This window comes from Tachypleus tridentatus, chromosome 7, assembly GCF_004210375.1.
Source record: "Tachypleus tridentatus isolate NWPU-2018 chromosome 7, ASM421037v1, whole genome shotgun sequence".
NCBI classification, from domain to species: domain Eukaryota; kingdom Metazoa; phylum Arthropoda; class Merostomata; order Xiphosura; family Limulidae; genus Tachypleus; species Tachypleus tridentatus.
In genome coordinates, this window is record NC_134831.1 from 140,291,576 (window position 1) to 140,312,177 (window position 20,602).

The 20,602-nt window shown below is 34.2% G+C and overlaps 1 protein-coding gene across 1 annotated transcript in view; it reads left to right on the plus strand.

Moving 5' to 3' along the window:
• Nucleotides 1-20,602, plus strand: part of LOC143256744 (uncharacterized) — a 79,172-nt gene that overhangs the window by 45,146 nt on the left and 13,424 nt on the right. The window contains exons 3-4 of the mRNA XM_076514379.1: nucleotides 5,592-5,786; nucleotides 12,450-12,615. Coding sequence (XP_076370494.1) covers nucleotides 5,616-5,786; nucleotides 12,450-12,615 — 337 coding nt within the window. The 5' untranslated portion in view covers nucleotides 5,592-5,615. The remainder of the gene's footprint in view (nucleotides 1-5,591; nucleotides 5,787-12,449; nucleotides 12,616-20,602) is intronic.

The following is a 20,602-nucleotide window of genomic DNA, read 5'->3' on the forward strand; positions in this document are numbered from 1 at the left end:
AAAAAAAAATGTTAAGCAGAACCGTAATCTCAAAATAAATTTGACTTCTCTCTTTTGAATATGGATTCAAATCGAGCATTGTATTAAATACGAATTATGGACCAATTACTGGTAACAATTAAATTTTTATTAAATCAAATAATATATATCAAAGCCGATAGTTTTTTTTTGTAATTTCAACACATCTTCTTTAAAAATATCGGCTTCTTTACATATTATTTAATTTAATAAATGTTTAGTTGTTCTCCATAACTGTTCTATAGGTAGCTATTTCACTTTCAGAAATTGGCTTTATATTGAAATAGAAAAACTTGAGTAAATGAGGTGTTCATAAAGGTTGTGTGATGGTTGACAAAAGACAATAATGTCTGAAAAAACAAACAAAAACGAACGATATGATACATACAGGTAAACATCGATATAAAACGCATCGATAAAGAGCGATAATCAGTTGGGCGCGATGGGGTCTTAGGCCCCAAATGTTTTGGGGTTTCTACAGAGGCCGCCGCTTAATATTACCACTGCTTAATGTAATCAGCCGGTTAATGTGATCAAAAATCAAAAACCAAATCCACTTCAATCTTTTTGTATGGTTTTCACGCCGCATATTGTGATCAAACCCCGGCCTGCATGTAATAATTCCTGGCGCTGTCAACTGCAGTAAAGTACATAATCTGCCAGTCATAGGATAGCTCTCAGTGCGTAGGCAAGAAGTATCAAAACTTTATTTTCATTAAAACCACAAGTCATCCTTGATCGACCGATGGATGACGAAGGATGAGTCATATACACTCATACACCAGTGACAGTGGCATGAAGTGCTGCAAACGATAGCGTCAATGTTGAAACCATATAAATTTCTAAGAAACAGCTCGCTCCACAGAAGCTTTCAGACGAAATAGTTTCTTGGAAATCTGTGACGTCAGCTATTCCCTTTTATTCTAATATCGCCGAATAACTGAAAGGTCTTGTAACACCAGCTCGTAGGCAGAATTTCGTCGACCGAATCAATTTTGTCGTGAGTGAATGGGATAGTGACCATCCGGTGGCGACAGACTGCGATTTTCATATTTTTTCAACATACAGCGTATTTATACCCATGGAGAAGAGAGGCACCAAAAGGAATGCTTACACAGTACAAGAGAAGATACAGATTGTGCAGCGAATCCGGAACGGGGAAGCAAGGACCAAGATTATGAAAGAAATAGGAGTTCCAGAGTCTACACTTCGAGGTTGGCTGAAGAATGAAGATCAACTGAGAGAATTCTGCAACCAGGTAGACAGAATGACAGGACTACAGAGGAAGAAAGCCAAGACAGCAGCAGACCCAGCAGTGGACATGGAAGTTTATGATTGGTTTGTGAGACTTCGAGCAGACAACATTCCCATCTCAGGACCTATGGTCCTTGCAAAGGCAGAGAAGACCTACCAGCAACTATACCAGAAAGAAGATTGGCAGCCCACCCATGGATGGCTACAGAGATTCAAGGAGCGGCACGGCATCAACCAGATCAAGATTTGTGGAGAGGCAAAGTCGGCAGATATAGCAGCAGCAGTGGAATTCATCCCTCAGCTACAGGATTACATCAAGGAGAATAACTTGGAACTGAACCAGATCTACAATTGTGATGAGAAAGCAATAGAGAACCCAGCGGCAGCACCCACAGATTTTACCACTCCAGATGAAGAAGATGACCCCATTCCAGAAGAACTCAGGAATTGCATCACTTCAACTCAGGCAGTACAGTACACAGAACAACTTCTATATTGGGCAGAACACCACAATCTAGGAATTTGCAAGATACTACAGATCCAGGACCTAATGAGAACTGCGAAGAGGATGCGGAACCAAGGAGGAAGACAACAGACACTTTTGGAGGCTTTTGAAAGAAAGAAGACTACTGAGTAACTATAAATTTGTGCATTTCAACTTGTTTTATGTGCTTACTATATTTTATTGTTATTAAATTTTTTGAAAAAATCCGTTTTTGTTTCAGTACTGAATTCGTCTTTTAAACTTTGCCATGACATTTTTTTATCTGGTAATTATTTGACTTCAGTTTGTACTTAGATTTTAATAATTAGTAAATAAATTATCAAAATTAATTACTATATGTATTAACTTTTAAAATTGAACTAATTTTAATCAGCGTCTAATCGTAAAAACGATCACATGATTGCTCTGACGGAACTACTTTAGAATATCAGCCCCATCAAAGTAATGAATTCGATAAATTTCTTTAGAATTCTGCTTTTTACATTTAATTTCAGTCTTAAAATTGAGTTTAATAAATAAAAAAATGCTATATCATTGGTGTAAGTAGTTTTGTTTGTTTTTCTTTATTTCACTGCAAAACGCGTAAATTTTGCATTATCGCTCACCCCGAGGGTCAAAAAAAAAAAATCAAATCGGTATAAGGCGCAATCAGATACAACGCGGTCGAATTTTTTGGACCCCAACTAGCACCTTATATCGATGTTTGACTGTATTTCTATTAAGATCACATTACGTGTATATATTTATAGTCTTGGCCAAAATGTTTGCGTATTTTTTAATGAATAAGATAGTTATTATTAAGATAGAATATAAATACATGTAGTGCTGTCAAACTGATGAATGCATGTTTTATTATTAAATATTTACATATGTAACTCTTGTGATTGGACAGGCTCAGTGGATATCATTTATGATTTATTAAAACAGCAAATAATGGTATCAGACACCTGTATAAATATGTGTAATTCAGCTTTCTGTCTATCACAACTAAACATATAATGACAAAATATAACATAAAAGTATTATAAATAGCGTCTGTAACCTTATGTCAGTTCATATTAAACATTTGGTACTTGTTTAATCCTCCTTGTATTCTAATAACCTCAGCAAGACTTGGCATACTGTCGATGAAGTTATTAATGTAATCCAACTTGTCACTAGAAGGCGCTGCAACCCAGCTGAATTAGCTGGTATAAGTTCTTGGTTAGCAATTTTCTGGTTCAGTTCTGCCCGCCAGTTCTGAATGGGATTAAATATGTGGGTTTACTACGTATGAAACACTTGTAAAGTTTTCCTGATCGAGATAATCCTGCAATATACATGCACTGTGGATAATGGCATTGTTATCCTAGAACAGAAAGTTGTTGCCAAACCTTGCCGTAACACATGGCAGAAATACCACCTTCATGAAATGCTTTTAAAAGTTGTCTTTGACATTTTTCTGTATGGTATAGAGAGCAGTTTTTCCACCATAATGAATTGCTGCCCAGACGTACAGCACTATCTCCTGTGGGAAAGACAGTCTTCCTTCATATGTTCCTCCAGCAAAAGACGAACTCGAATGCTACCATCAGCTTTAATATGCCCAAAACAGACTGTAAAGGTGACGTGTCGTCAGCGTCATAACTGTAGGTTTGCATAATGTCTTGGTCAAGTAATACAGTGATGGCGGTGAATTCTGGTTAGTATCGATTTACAGATAGCCCTTCTTGCAAAATACCTTGTTTGCCCAGTTTCTTATTTGCTGTCCTTCTGGGTATTCTGGAATGAATGTGTTCATGCCATTCCTGTCGTAAGATGTTGCAAGACTTCTTTCAACCTTGATGTGTTAACCTGATCAAAACACAGTCACCTCGAGCAGATTGTTTTGGGAGTTCTACCAGTAGACTTTTCTGAAACATATTTACTGAAGTCAGATTACGTTTTGGAATTCTGGATACAGTACACTGAATATTCACTAGTGTTCTGGCAATGTCCGTTTACTTCACATCATTTCTGGACAGTCGAACAATTTGACATCCTATCACTTATAACACGTGATAAGACATGACTCTAAAAAGTAATTGTTTGAGCAAAGCTTTGATCTGTTTTGAAAGATATACCAACGACACATCCTTTTATGCAAAACACGTGTGAATGTGTGTTTGACGAAAAAATGCTGCAACTAATTTTAAAGACCGTAATAACAATTTCTGCATGTTTGTCCAATCACACGCTAGCTTCTCTTACTATTCTGGCATTTATTCAATAAATATTTCATGCACGAACACAATAACATCAATATAAACCAGTCTGCAAACATTTTGGCGAAGGTTGTATATGCAAGCGGGCTTAACAGTGAAAGAATACGTTGCTATTGTTTTTGAATCGGCAATTGTTATGTTAGTTGATCTTGGCAAAACTTTGAACAGTAAGTTGAAACTTAAAGTAATATTCGTAGGAAAATTCTCATTATTATATTTTGAAGGTTAAGCTAGATTTATCTTCTTAGCATGTGAACAAGTTGGTCTTACAATTGTATTATGGTGGATGATACCAGAAACTGATCGGTATGTGTGAAGATAGTTTTATGATATGCTGGCCTCATAATTCTAGGTTTATTTCGTAATCTTATAAAAATCTCGCGAGAAACCAATTGCAACATTCGATGTTTGGTCTTCTGATCTGGAGATATCCATCATGCAATCAGTGATATGTGGTCTGATCTGAAGAAACATCCAGTAGAGTGTTTTCAGTAAGATGTAGGATAATTTATTGTTTATCTTCTGATCTGGAGAAATCCATCGTGCCATCATAACTTTGTAGTTTTGACATAATGCTATCATAAATGTGTAATTTTGTCTTCGTATCTGGAAATATCTGCGTGTACTTTCTCTACACACTATAGCCAAACATATGAATCAGGCAGAATTGAATAAAACTTTTTTCATGTCATTTTAAGCCTCATTATCTTCGTAACCTCCTTCATTACTAATGTCCTCTGTCTTGCTTTTTAGTGCAGATCTTTTCCTTAGATTATATGACTTCAATATTTTCTTTCGCTATAGGTTCTAATTAACTGGATTCTTTCTTATACAGGGTCGAAAAGAATCTCGGAATATTATCACATAAACGTAAAGATATAAAAGAGTTTTGTTTATGTACTTTACTGGCCCTTTCTTGTGTTAGTCAAGACTTATAGTAACAAAATTGACATTACAGTGTTTGTCCGTAAAGGCTTTGTTTTAGTGGTAACAAAACTCTCACTGTTATTTAGGTATGATAAGCAAGTATGATGCTTAAAACGAGATATAATAAAGCATTTTTAAAAGACATTCAACTTATATTGGTTAAGAAAGGAAAGCTGAAACATTGAAGAAGATATCAGATGCCATATGGTAGGCAAATGTATCTTCCGCCATAATTATATTTGAAAAGAATGGCAAGGTAGGTAAATGACAGGAAATTATGGTAAACTTTAATGGTAGTGAGTACAGTTAAGATTAGATTGACCAGTATATTAGACTTTTTATTTTAGTTTTAGGGGCTCTATTGCAAAAATACGACACCATATAAAATCCAAAGTGCAATTCCTTTACATTCATCTTTATATGACGTCACTGATTCAAATTATAGTGATTAGAATACAAGCATAACAGCAACGTTGTGTTTCTTTTTGTTTGCGATAGTTTATACATGTTGTGATTGCTCAAATCTGAGAGGCATTATATTTTTCACAGTGATAAAAACAACATAAGAACTTGTAATTGGTTATGGTAATATTATATTACTGCTGGTATATTATTTTTATTTAAGATGTATTTTTCTACTACAGTTGCATCTTCTTCGATTTTGTAAAATGCCCAGAGCTGAACCTCTTTTTATGAAGGATTTTTTGTATCCATCTCTGCGGAGTAACCGGTTTCCAGGTTTACTGGAATGGACAAATGAAGCAGAAAAAGAATACGAAGTGAAATGGAGTCATAAGAGCAAGGGAGGATGGGAAGTTTCAGAGTTTGGACATTTTGCGGTAATTATATTTTAATGTAGAAATTTTTCATTCAGGTAAAATTCAAGTTCAAGAAAAGATTACACTTTAAGAACAATCAAAATATTAAAACTCTCTTCGTCAAAATGTAGTTGCGGGTCGCGAGTTAGAATCCCTGTCCCTCGAAACATCTCGCCCTTTCAGCCGTGAGGGCGTTATAATATGACAACCAATCCAATTAGTCTTTGGTAAAACAGTAGCTCACATGTTGGCGGTGGTTGATGATAACTAGCTGACTTTCTTCTAATATTTCACTGCTAAATTAGGGACGATTAAAATATTAAAGTGAATGTTTTTTGTAACATGGTACACGGTGCACAAAAGGTTTGAAAGTATGACTAGAAATTATATTTTAGGTTAATTAGACATTTACTCATTTATCATGTTATCTGAAGTCATTTAGTGAAAACTCATAAAGGATTATTTCCTAGAATGGCTTAACGTCTTCACAATTCATGATATTTCAATTCTTTACGAACAACAGAGGTAATCTGGCAGTTTTGTTGCATGTTTAAAATCAAAATGATAAAGTCCAGAGGTATCTTAATGTGTAAAGGTTTTTAACTCGTATTCAACTCTGTCAGTTCTACGGCTCGGGATGGCCAGGTGGGTTAAGGCATTCAACTCGTAATCTGAGGATCGCAAGATCGAATCCCGGTCGCGCCAAACATGCTTGTTCTTTCAGCAGTGAGGGCATTATAATGTAACGGTCAGTTTCCACTATTACTTGGTAAAAAAGTAGCCCAAGAGTTGGCGGTGGGTAGTGATGACTAGCTGCCTTCCCTCTAGTCTTACAATACTAAATTAGGGACGGCTAGCACAGGTAGCTCTCGAGTAGTTTTGTGCAAAATTCAAAAAACAAACAAACTGTCAGTTCTATAGAATTAAAATCTTGTTAGTTTGCAAGCCGAGCTGTTAATCCATCTCTTGTTTTCTTCAAGGAATGTGTCACGCAGTGTGATACAATAGGGGGTGGGCTTTATCAGCTATTTGGCTGAAGTCATTGACAGTTACATCAGCATGGGACAGCAGATAGGAATATTATTTTTATCTGATAGGTCTACTGTTTTTTTAGCCTTGCTGTGGAAACCATCTTAACTTAGTTTGCGTATAGTTTGTTTATTTCTAAGTTCAAAACTACACAATGGGTGCATAATAAACAAACTCCTTTTGTGCAGTCTGTTGTTAATAGTTTGTGTTCTGATACTACACTGACAGATATGGTTGTGTTTGCAAAGGGTACAGATGTACTACCCACCCACTCTCGACCATAAGGTCTATCTCCCGATTTCCTGAATCACTCGTAGTTTTCTCCATGGCTGTGTTTTTTGTGTAATTTAGGCTTATTTCATCTATCTGTATACAAAAATCTTTAATATTATTGCTATCTTTTCTCTCGTATCGTTTTAATCCAACAAGGGCTTTTGTTTTTGTTTGTTTGTTTTTGAATTTCGCACAAAGCTACTCGAGGGCTATCTGCGCTAGCTGTCCCTAATTTAGCAGTGTAAGACTAGAGGGAAGGCAGCTAGTCATCACCACCCACCGCCAACTCTTGGGCTACTCTTTTACCAACGAATAGTGGGATTGACCGTAAAATTATAACGTCCCCACGGCTGACAGGGCGAGCATGTTTAGCGCGACGTAGATGCGAACTCGCCACCCTCGGATTACGAGTTGCACGCCTAAACACACTTGGCCATGCCGGGCTCCAACAAGGTCTAACGTCTCAATTTTAATCGAAAGAATGAATTATAGGTTAAAAACCTTTTAGTGAATTGTTTTAAACTTTTCATATTATGCTTAAAATTTCATCGTTTTTCATAGAAATCCAATCCATTTGAGAATTAGTTATAATTTCATTAACCACTTCATGCTTAGATTTTATTGACATTTGTGTAATTGACTTGACGTCATTGTTTTGAGGACTTCTATAAAAAAATCAATATTTTTTGTATCATCTAGTGTTTAAATAACTAAAAAAAAGTGGTCAAAAATAGTTCCGGTCCTTAATGGTTTTAACCGTGCCATAATCTCTAATTCTCCTTTTAGCACTTTGATTTGTTGTGAGACGACAACGATATGAAAATGGATAAATGTTTGAGAAGACGATTGTAAAGTGGTCGAGTAAAAATTTAATTTACATATCACTAATACTAAGGAGGATTTCACAGCATTAGAGAGAAAGAAATAGCAGACCAATCGGAATATAGAGAAGTATTTCTTCAAGTATCACCATTAATGTTCTGGTATTGTTACTGTTGGCTACATCCCTAAGGAAGTGAATTATGCTTAATCTCAGAATACAATTAATTTTCTAAGTATTGTTCACATTACTGATTGTTGACAGTAGTATCAAAATTTAAGGATTACTGACATCACGATCGAATTAACAGAAACGTAACGAATACGCACTTTTATGTTACTCTTCGTTTTACACGTTTATATTATTTTACATAAACAGCAGGGAGAGAACATTTCTTAAGAGATTTTGCTTCTAAGGTCACAACCATACTGTGGGTTACCTGTAACGTGCCCACAACAAGTAACGAATCCTGGGTTTTAGCAGTGTGAGCCCTCAAACTTACCGCTGAGTTATTGAGAATTTTAAAATAAAAATAATAAACAAATAAACAGCCGGGTAGTCTTTTTAATCTCCATGAATTGATAAATTCCTCAGGATTCGAAGAACTTATTTCTCTAAACTTTGGAGCGACCATCAGACTTCCGGCCTAAAGCGTTCACCTCCAAGATAAGATCTTATGATCAGCGGTTGTACTACACACAGTTGCACTTGCAATTCCATCTCAGTGGACTTAACCTACGATTGCAGTAAACAGTAATAGTTGATAAGTGATGGTCGTCCGCTGATACTGTGGTTCGTGGATAATGGTTACCTGCTTTGTCCAGGTTTCCATTTAATTGCATTATCAATTTCTGTGATTGTTTTATTAAATCAAAGCTACATTGGGATGCCTGCTGTATCTACATCAAGGAATCGAAATCCGAATTTTAGCATGTAAGTCCTCAGAATTACCGTTGTCTCATCAGGAGACCACTGATTTGGAAGCTGCTTTTTATGATACCATAACAAACACTTTAAGCAACTTATAGTCTAATTCGCAACAGTGCTGCAACTGGCCAGCTTCTATGCATCCAAGAAAATATCAACATGTCTTAAAACTCTGATTCACCTTGACAACAAATACAAAACTGTGTGAGAACATGATCTATAGCATATGTTGAATGATCAGTTATTTGCATTCCAGATTGTGTCATATACCCCTTCCATCTGGCTCAGCAGCATTTCTGGTTTGGTTTGAATTTCGCGCAGATATTCGAGGACTATCTGCACTACCTTTCCTTAATTTGGTAGTGATATAGACTTGAGGGAAGGCAGCTAGTCAACACCACTTACTGCTAACTCTTGGGCTAGTCTTTTATCAACAAATAGTGGGATCGACCGTTGCATAACAATGCCTACATGGATGAACGGGGGAGCACGTTTGATCACTGAGAATCAAACCTACGACCCGAGCGAACCACCAGGACGTGTCAGCGGAAAATCATAGGACCAGCGGTGGGCAGAATACAGGTAACCCAATATTTAGCTTTAATAACAAAGAAACAAACAAATACATGTGAGCCTGATTTGCAATCTAGTGAAATAGAAGAGGTACATTTGATATTCTTTATAACACTGATTCGACTTTTTTATAACTGTGGTATTATAAATTACGATTATCATTTAATTATTTTTGTACAGTTCATAACTGCAAACAGGAAAAACGTAGCAACTTTACATGAATTTGCTTGTTGAAATACTTGGTACATGAATGCACAGCCGTACAATTTACGTAAAGTAACAAATTTCAATCAATGAAAAAAAAATCGAAACGAACACAGGGAAAGTATCTGTTCGAGGGCTTAAATGTTTGCTCAACATCAGGTATTTCAATTATAAGCAAGTTTTAGTAAATGAATTTTCACCAGTTACTCCATCTGGAAGAACCTTTGTTTAGGTAATCCCTATATTATTGAAGTGGTGTAGTATATACCATACTGAAATCTGTGTAATTGTGACGCTCATTTGATCTTATTTTTTATATATTCACTAAAACAATAGTTCTCCATAGTACAAATGTATATTCTAACATATATTCAGACTTAAACTTAAGTTTGAAAATAAATATTCCAAATTTTTATATTGAAAGGTAATTTTTATACTAACTTTTACTTTTATTAGAACGAATAATCTATATATATCTCGCTCTATTTTTATTCCCAGAGCTGGGGCCCTCCGCTAGTACAGCGGTATGTGTACGGATTTACAACGCTAAAATCAGCGGTTTGATTCCCCTCGGTGAGCTCAGCAGATAGCCCGATGTGGCTTTGGTATAAGAAAACACACACACACAGCTAGAACCACAAATTTATGCATGTACACAATTTGATAAATTAATCATTTCAAATTAAGCTACAAAATAATTAATTTTCAACTTCATTAAATCTAGAAACGTTCATCGTACTTCTCTGTGATCATGGGTCATCTACAAATACACCTGTGATGAGTGTAAAGCCGTCTGTGTTGGCAAAACCATACGTCACTTGAAAGTTCCTGCCTATAAACATATAGAATTTTGTATAGAAAACACTCAACACTCTGAAGTGCATGTGCTTCCCCTTCTGCACAAACCCAATGCCAAATTAGTAAACTCTCATTATCTTAGCTTGTTTTTAAATGTCGCACAGGACTACACGAGGGGTACCTGCGCTAGCCGTCTGTAATTTAGCAGTTTAAGACTAGAGGAAGGCAGTTAGTTATTACCACCCTTCGCCAAATATTAGGCTACTCTCCTACCAACGAATAGTAGGATTGATCGAACGTTATAACGCTCCCACAGCTAAGAGGATGAGCATGTTTAATGTGACGAAGATTCGAACCCGCGACCCTCAGATTGCAAGTCGAATGCCTTAACCACCTGGTCTATCTTAAGAGAAGAGCAGTTTGAGGATTTAGTATAAATGGAATATAATGACTTACCACAGCATTACATGGGGATTGAAAGGAACAACACATGGTGCTGAAGTCAGAGTAAGATAAAACTGTGCTGGAGAAAATGGGTTGAAGAATATAAGTGGCCGTAGAAGTAAATAAATTATTAAAAGTAAATAAAGGAAGTAAATTGTATTTATTTATTTGTGGATGATAACTTCAAAATCTTAACACTAGAATTTTTAATCTAGAAACTTCTGGTTAAAGTCTTTGTACCTTAAACGAACATATAGGTCTAAACAGTAACCTCAGTTTTTGTCAACTGCCTTTGCTTTGATTTATTCATTTTATTAAATTTATTCTTGACATCTGTAAAGTTTACTTAGTTCTTCCCCTCTGTATATTTTATATAATTTTGTCTATGTTAAAACTTTTACTGTTTGTTTCTATAAACACATTGTAAGTGCTCATTTCATTCAAGCATTTTTAATCGCTGACACGTCATACTCAAATCAGAAATTGTTATTTTTAGTTTCACCTAAACACTTACTGAAAAGTTGTTTGACAAGATATTCACTTAACCCTGTTCTTCTGGTAAAGATGAAGTTTAATGTGTGAAATTCGAAACTTTAGTACTGTGTTTTAAAACATATCATAAAATTTTCGTTGGAAATACTTCAGTAAATTGTGAGAAGTAAATTTATACATGTGCGTATATTTCTTGTTTTCCAAAGTATTTTTGCATAAAAGTATCGGAAATAGTATAATTTGTTATATTAAATTACCATGGTAATTAGTGAGGAGGTTTTTCGCATTTTATCCAAGTTACCATACGTCCTGAAATGACAATCTTTACGAATGGATTTCCCAGTAAATAGCCTGTTACGTAACTTTGCAATATAACAATCTAACCATCTTAAGATTTTAAAATAGGTTTTCAAAATCGTAAATTGGTACCAGAGGGCCACTATTTATCTAAACACTGTTATGATACATTGCATACGACCAGCACAATAATTCTTCCTATTTTTAGGCATCAAAATTTGTTTAAACGTTCGACAATCGTTTACTAACAGGAGTGTTTACATTATTAGGTCAAATCACAGACATAGAAAATAGGCTTAAATTGGAGCTCCTATACAGCAGTTGCATTGAAATAGTACTCGTTTACGTGCGTTTATAATTCATGCTAGAATTCTTTTATGCTGTTTAATACAGATTGAATGACGAGCAAGTACACATAATTAGGAGTTACAATTTTGTTTTATTAATTCATTGATACAGATGTAAAAGCAGGCAAAGGAGTCACGATTATTCTTTATGGTAAAGTAACTAGGGATTTTTATAGCAGTCTCTAATTTTGAATTACCCAAAACGGAAGGCAACCAGTTGACAGCATCCACCGCCGGTTCTTGCATTGCTCTATGCCAAAATAAAGTTGGTTTGACCTTCGCTGAAAGGCCGAAGAGGTTCGGTGTCGTGTTTTGATACCACGACACGCAGGTTGTAGTTAAGGAAATAATGAAAGTTATATTTTTCCAACCAGTTTATCAAAGTGTACAATCTGACCAGAACGATATTATTTATTTATATATTGAGAGAGATGTTTGCCTTTAGGACTTCTTTTTTTAGAACTACTAATTTTTATTTAGGAGTGGGACAAATTGAAAAGTAATTACACTCCAGAAAGTGCAGAATACTGGACTTTGTCCAAACAGAGGTTTAGAAACACTCTTCGAAAACTAGAAATTCTTGGAAAAGTCAAAAGGCTGCCAGGTAGAAGAGGATATCGAAAGTACAAGATCTGCAGCAGTACAGGTAGATTTGTAGTTACATTATTTTCTTATTTTTAAATACACAAACATGTTTCCGCGTTTTGTTGCCGTCTAGCTTGCAATCATGTTTGTTTTTTTTTTTTTAATTTCGCCCAAAGCTACACGAGGGCTATTTTATATGTTATAAAAATAGTTTGTTTGTTTGTTTTAGAATTTCGCGCAAAGCAACTTGAGGGCTGTCTGTGCTAACCGTCCCTAATCGCCAGGTGAGTTAAAGTGTTCGACTCGTAATTTGAGGGTCGAGGGTTTGAATCCCCATCGTACCACACATGCTCGCCCTTTCAACTGTAGGGGCCTTATAATGTAACGTTCAATCTCACTATTCGTTGGTAAACGAGTAACCCAAGAGTTAATAGTGGATGGTGATGACTAGTTGTCTTCCCTTTAGTCTTACATTGCTAAATCAGGGACGGCTAGCGAAGATAGCCCTCGTGTAGTTTTGTGCGAAATAAAAAACAAACAAACAATGTTATACAAACACACATTCTACTACATCTAGTAGAGTTTTATGCAATTTCGATATTGTACATAACACCTGTTGAGTTTAAATTCAGTACAATTTGTTTTTAAATATTGTTCTAAATCCGTTTCTATTACACTAAAGTTCTTGGATCACAATTTCTAATTATTAAAAGAAATATTTCGGTTTTGGAATGTTTAACAGCTTTAAATTGTCTGAAATCAGCTATTTCTGATATGATTTATAATTATGGTATATATATAATAAAATAGATTTAAAATATTTATAAAGTTTTTCAATTATTCCTTTGATTAATTTTTAGACACAGGCATAATTAATCATAAATACGAATTCTCTAAGGGACAGTGTAAAAATATGTTTAAATGTTGTATATTAAACAATGTCATTGTGTTTTTTTTTGTGAAAATATAATTAAACAAACAGTTGGTATTCCAAATGGATCTAATGCCTGTACTTCTATGAGAATGTAGTTTGGTAGTGATTGGGTGGTATTAATAACATTCCACTTCTAAATAACGACATTCCCTCTACTCGAAGGGATAATCAGGGACACTGAAATTTTCTTGTAACCTACTCTTCTGTGCATCTCTACCACTTTATCCCTGGCTTGTTTGGAAAGCTCCTTGGTCTTTATGGTTGGTTTGTCGTATCACTATGTGAGTTGTAGCTTGGACAGATGCATTTACTTTGAAGTTAAGTTAAACCATTTTGATTACAGAAAGACATAGAGACCAATACATTTAAGCTAATGTTTTGTACCTGAACTGATTTAGTGTTGCCTTAGCAAAGGAATTGAATACTAATGCAATTGAAAATATTCTAATTTTCTTTGAAAATCTATCTTACTTACGTAATATAAGATTTTTTTAGCTTCCTCAGTTTCGAGTAGATTGTGTAGATTCTAAGTATAATAAAGTTTCATAATTGCAACGTCGCACCAAACACGCTCGCTCTTTCAACCATGGGGGCGTTATAATGTTACGGTCAATCCCACTATTCGTTGGTAAAATAATAGATCAAGAGTTGGCGTGGGTGGTGATGACTAGCTGCCTTCCCTCTAGTCTTACACTGCTAAATTAGGAACGGCTAGCGAAGATAGTACTCGTGTAGCTTTGGGCGAATTTCTAAAACGAACAAACAAACTATTTTTATAACATAATCATTAGAATTTCTTCTCAACCTTTTAATATTTTACTTTTTATTTACTTTAAGATTCTAAATATAGTGCTTTTTATCAAATTAGTTTTACATATTTATATTTAATAACTTCCAGATTACCTGATACAATATTATTATGAAAATAAGAAAATACGTCACTATTGATACAGTTAGAATGTAAATTATCAATTTCTTTGGGATTAAGGTCTTAAATAAGCTGTGTAGTTAAAAAAAAAGGCCCTATTGGTTTATTTTGTTTAACATCAATTACAAGATATATAAATTTAATAGGAAATATTTAATCTTAATTACTTTTATAAATTATGGATGGTAAAAGTAAGTCACCAATAAGATTTTTTTCAGTGAAATGTTATTGGACAATGATCCCCATTTTGTTTGTTTTGGAATTTCGCAGCTAGTCATCACCACCCACCGCCAACTCTTGGGTGACTCTTTTACCAACGAATAGTGGGATTGACTGTACATTACAATGCTCCCACAGCTGAAAGGGTGAGCATGTTTGGTGCGACGGGGATTAGAACCCCCGACCCTCAGATTACGAGTCGAACGTCTTAACCCACCTGGCCATGCCAGGCCGATCAACTTTTAATCGGAACTTATTTATGTAAAAACGGCTCGTTTGGATTTAGAAATTTTTTTTTTATGTAGAGGAGCGAACAACGTTTCGACCTTCTATCATCGTCAGTTTCACAAAGAAAGAAAGAGGTAACTGACCAGAAGCTGACCACATGTTTGAAAGGGGTTGTGTAACTGAGTGTCGGAATGTAGAGGGCGGGCTTAGATGTTTGAATATATAATTTTATATTATTTATTTTATTATTATTATTTTTTTAATATAGGTGTAAAGGTGTTCCTTAGTATTGGTTTATTTTGGGCTTAAGTTGTTGTATAAGAAAGGCTTCTTTAATTTTGCGTTTGTTTATGTTTGTTTATTTATTTAGTATTTGAGTGTTTTCTATGGTTATGTTGTGTTTAATTGACTTGCAGTGTTTGAAAACGTGTGAAGGTGACTTTTTATGTTCTTTGAATCTTGTTTCTCCAATATAGAAGTCGTGACAGTTATCACATTGTATTTTATAAATAATGTTGGTGGGGTGTTTCTCAGTGTAGTGTTTACATAGTATAGACATCAGTTTTGTGCCTGGTTTTTGAATAAATTTGGTATTAACTGGAATGTCATATTTTGTTACTAGTTTTTGCCAAATGTTGGTTATTTTTCTGTTGATGTCAGGAATATATGGTATGCAGCAGTATATGGTTTCGTTATTTTTTGATTCGTGAAATATATTTACTTTTGTTGGTTGATTTTGCTTTCTTTCTAGGTGTGTGCGTATAATGTTTTCTACGGTTTGTGGAGGAAACTTGTTGATGTTGATGAAGTATTGTTTTATTTTGTCTAATTCATCGTTAATTTTATCTGGTGAGCATAGTTTTATGGCTGTGTTTATTTGGTTTCTTAGTATGTTGAGTTTTTTTGTTTCATGTGCTGAGTCCCAAGGAATGTATTGTCCAGTATAGGTGATTTTTCGGTGGATTTCTGTTTTGAATTGTGTATCGGTTCTTGTAATTTTGAGATTAAGAAATGATATTTGATTGCTTTCTTCTTGTTTACATGTGAAGTTGATGTTGGGATGTATAGCGTTAATGTGATTGAAAAAATAAGTTTGTGTTCTGCAGATGTGAATCTCGTAACCGTGTCATCTACATATCTGTACCAGTATAGTGGTGGATGTAATGCTGTGTTAATTGCTTGTGTTTCAACTTGTGTCATAAAAATATTGGCTAGAACTGGTGATACTGGGTTGCCCATGCCTAGGCCATTTGTTTGTATATAGTTGTGGTTGTTGAACATGAAGTTTGTCTTCATCGTGGTGAATTCAATGATGGTTGCTAATTGGTTGCTAGGAATGGCTATAGATGGGTTAGGGTTTCGGATATAGAGTTCTAAGGCTATCTTGCAGGCTTCAGTGGTTGGAACTTCTGTAAAGAGGGATATAACATTGAAGCTGGCCATTAAGGCTTTATGATTATGTTGATTAAGATTAGACTTGAAATTAAAAGAGTCTTTGATGAATGAGCTGGCTGATGTTACATATTTGGAGAATGCCCATGCTATGTATTTACCAAGATTGTAATTAAACGATTCATATGTGGACATTATTGGTCGTAATGGACAATCTTGTTTATGAGGTTTTGGGATGCCGTATATTTGTGATGTCCGTGAGTCGGTTTTGCATAGGTAGGAATAGTGTTTGTGAAATTGTGGGTTTTTTCATTTTTGGTAGTATTTTGTTTAGTTGCGTTTCGTATGTCTTTGTTAGATTTGTGTGTATTGGTTTAAATTTGTTAGTGTCTTATAGTTATACAACCCCTTTCAAACATGTGGTCAGCTTCCGGTCAGTTACCTCTTTCTTTCTTTGTGAACCTGACGATGACCGAAGAAGGTCGAAACGTTGTTCACTCCTCTACGTAAAAAAATATTTCTCCACCCAAACGAGCCGTTTTTACATATATATTTTTCTCTACAAGTGGGTTTTCTCGACATCACTAATCGGAACTTAATTAAATCAGTAATAACATCTTTTATAGGAAGGTATTGAAAGCTAAAATTTAAAATCAGTTTTGATAAATATTTCATTTTGTATTATTTAAGTTAACTTTCACAATATAAGTAGATTTGACAAAACGTTTAGAAATGAAATGTTTGACTTGTGACCATTATCACATTCTACAGATTGAAGTGAAGTTTCGTGTTACAATAAAAGCTGTGTAGAATCTTTGGATATGTTAATTGAAGCTGGATCTGTTAATACTAGAAGCGATTAAGGTGTGAAGTCCAAACTACTAAAAAATAATGTAGTTCAGGATATGATGGTCTTTAAGTGTGACATGACCGTCCAGTGAAGATCATTGTAATGACTTAATTGAAGTAGTATGAATCTTACCCTTATAACAATAAGATACACATGAGCACGAAATGAACTCAATGTGTGTGCAAATTCTTAAAAAGTTCTGCTTGGGAACGATAACTGAACCAAGTGCTGAAACTGACATTAAACATTACTATGGGTTGGCAAGACGATAATCTCAAACATACTGTAATTGTGGTGAAACTATACCTATTCTGTAATGCGTATTCAAGTATATGAAAGAAACATTTTAATTATAATCTAAAACATGCTGTAATTGTAGTGAAACGATACCTATTAAATTAATTTCTGTAATGCATATTCAAGTATATAAAAAATATTTTAATTATAGTTATAAACGACTTCACTGTCAGCTGTAGTGTATGCTTTTGTGGATGCCACCTTACGCTGATTTGATGCTTACAGAAGGGAGGATGAAATGGTGCCATCAAAGATGACGATACATAGTTTCATTGCATTACCAGATGGCGGTCCATTATGGCTACGTTTCTTGGCCACCATGATGTCATAGTTCAATAAAATGTTATCAGATAATGCCACTAACTTATGGAAGGCTGAAATTAGCGTTTGATACCAGATATGCGACCATGATGGATGATTACATAGTATTACCACAAAGTAGAGAACGTGTATTTAGGCCATTATGACAGTCGGCTATGACATAAACAATACATGCCTCAACAATATTATAATTAATTAATTAATTAGCCATGAAAAAGATGCTTAACACTGATTAATTAAATAATTTATAAGTAGTTAAATAAATCATTTATAATTAATCATCTTATAAAAGGATACTAATTCATTAGTTAGTCCTGAAAACGACAGTGAAAATTAGTTCATCAGGTAATTAATGATGAAATCATCCTAGTGAACATGTTTATAGGAAGCCATGACTCATGTAATACATGCTTGACCATGTTGATAATTAATTAATCAAATTGTCCTGAAAAGGATTATTAATACTAATTCATCAGTTATTTAAATTTCCTGTCGTAAAACGATATATTAATTCTAACTTAAACTTAATTATTAATCATGCGTTTTTCAATCACATGATACATAATTTAACGTAGCATGATCACAGTTATATACATATATTTTATCAGCTATACAGTACTTGACTGTAACTGTAAATTTGGCGAAGAATAAACTATGCTTGGAGTCTAACTGGTAAAAACTACGGAACAACACCAGAAAACATCATTAAATTATACAAGACATACATTAGACTATGCATGGATAAATGTAAGTGTAAACCAAATTAAAACCAAACTTCAAACATTACAGAATACACTAATTACATCAGCATACAGAGTACCTAAAACCACTTCATCAAAGTTCATGCATAATTACTCAAACACGCAAACAATAGAAGATAGACTTCTACAGAGTACAATAAAATATTTTGATAAAAATTGGCGAAAAAAATGAGTTGTTATGCGAACTAGACAGGTGTTGCATATATGATGAAGAGCGACCTAAACACCTCTCCCCATTAAATCTATACATTAGATCATTAAGATAAAATCATTTAAAATAATAATAATAGTAGTAATATTAGAATATAGATAAAATAAAACAGGCCACCTACGTTGTAGACTTATTAAATAATAATAATAATAAAGAAATCAAGAACAATATAAATGGACATTGCCCTGAAAAGGACCAGACTAAACTTATGATATCACTCCAGCCATTCTGTATTTAAATCGAAATATATATTAATCTGGCCACTCCAACACAGTTATGGAAGGAGGGAGAGGTCGAGTGTACCTGACCCTCCCGGGTATACAAATAAATATACCCAAACACCAGAGAGACTTCGAGACATGTTGTTTCTAATTTCATAAAGCTAACGAACCTGTATCTGGTGTCAAGCATATAGGTCGGTTTTTATGACAATACGTGATTAAATGTAAAGCACCTTGGAGATTTGGATGCCATCAACGCACTCTTATTCAAAATACCAAAACTTTCAGTCTGTTTAAAGTTAAGATTTTAATAGCAAATTACGTGCATACAATCTGTAAACAGATGTTTAAGAATTACAAAGGTCAGACACAATCAGTGTGGACACGGACGTTAAGAGAAGATTGTTTGGAGGGTGTCAGATGATCACAATGCAGTGTAGGGCTGTTAGACATTTCAGTATAGCCAGAAGATAACCTTCACTCATTAGTCACATTAAAAAGTACATCTAAACTTAGTTGTTTTTAAATACATAAAAGAACATCACTGGTATTAGAACTCCTTGATTATCTCATTTTATAGATAAATTACAAAACAGTACTAACATTGTGTTCAAAAAATTATCGGTGTTTCAGTCCACTTAGAATAAAATGAAAGTTTTATTCTGCTTAAACGTGCGAAATTTATATTTATGGAAATTTTTATTGAAATAAAATTTAAGCATAACACATTGCCACTATCTACGTACTTACAACATATTTAATGTTTACGGAAAACATTTATTAAAATAAAAGTATATTGTAATACACTGTCGCTATCTGTGTATTTACAATATATATTTAATGTTTGCAGGAAACTTATTAAAATAAAAATTAATTATAACACACTGTTGTTATTTATGTATTTATAATATATTTAAAATAGTTACTTTACAAAAGTGTAAATATGTAGTGTGGCTTATCAGTTAAATACAGTTTTTGTATGTAATTAAACAGTGTATATCTAAAATGCAGTTAATAATGATGAAACATTGTCACTATCTGTGTATGTTTGCCCCCCGCTTATACAGCGGTATGTCTCCGGATTTACAACGATAAAATCAGGGGTTCGATTCCCCTCGGTGGGCTGAGCAGATAGCCCTTTGTGGCTTTGCTATATGAAAAACACACGTGTATGTTCATTATATAGTCATAAAAACACTGTATTTTCAAGATTTGACGGGTTAGTGTACAATTATAGCATACCGTGCCCAACATACAGCAAATGGTCAGACTGTATCAGTCAGCTTGAGACAAAATAAAAGGTCTATTCTACTTAAATATGTGAGATTTCGTTATTTTAATTATCTCACGTTTAGAAACATTATTGCTATATATTAGACGAAGATTTCAAATAATTGACAACCGCCAGTTTTTATTTATTTATCAGCAAGATGAGTTTATTCTACGTCACTTTTAAAATTAAAGACAGTACAGAGGTTTAGCTTGTGTCAATATTTCCATCAGGATTTATTACATGTACTCACAGAATATACTAATTGTTTAAAGTATTTTACGAAACACCAATCACCATGTTAATTATACAAAAAAACGCCCTTTCACCTTTATAAGTTTTGTTCAATAATTAATTTTTGCTAAAACTATAAATAATAAATGAATGACTTACTGTTTGTATTGGAAGTTCACGAA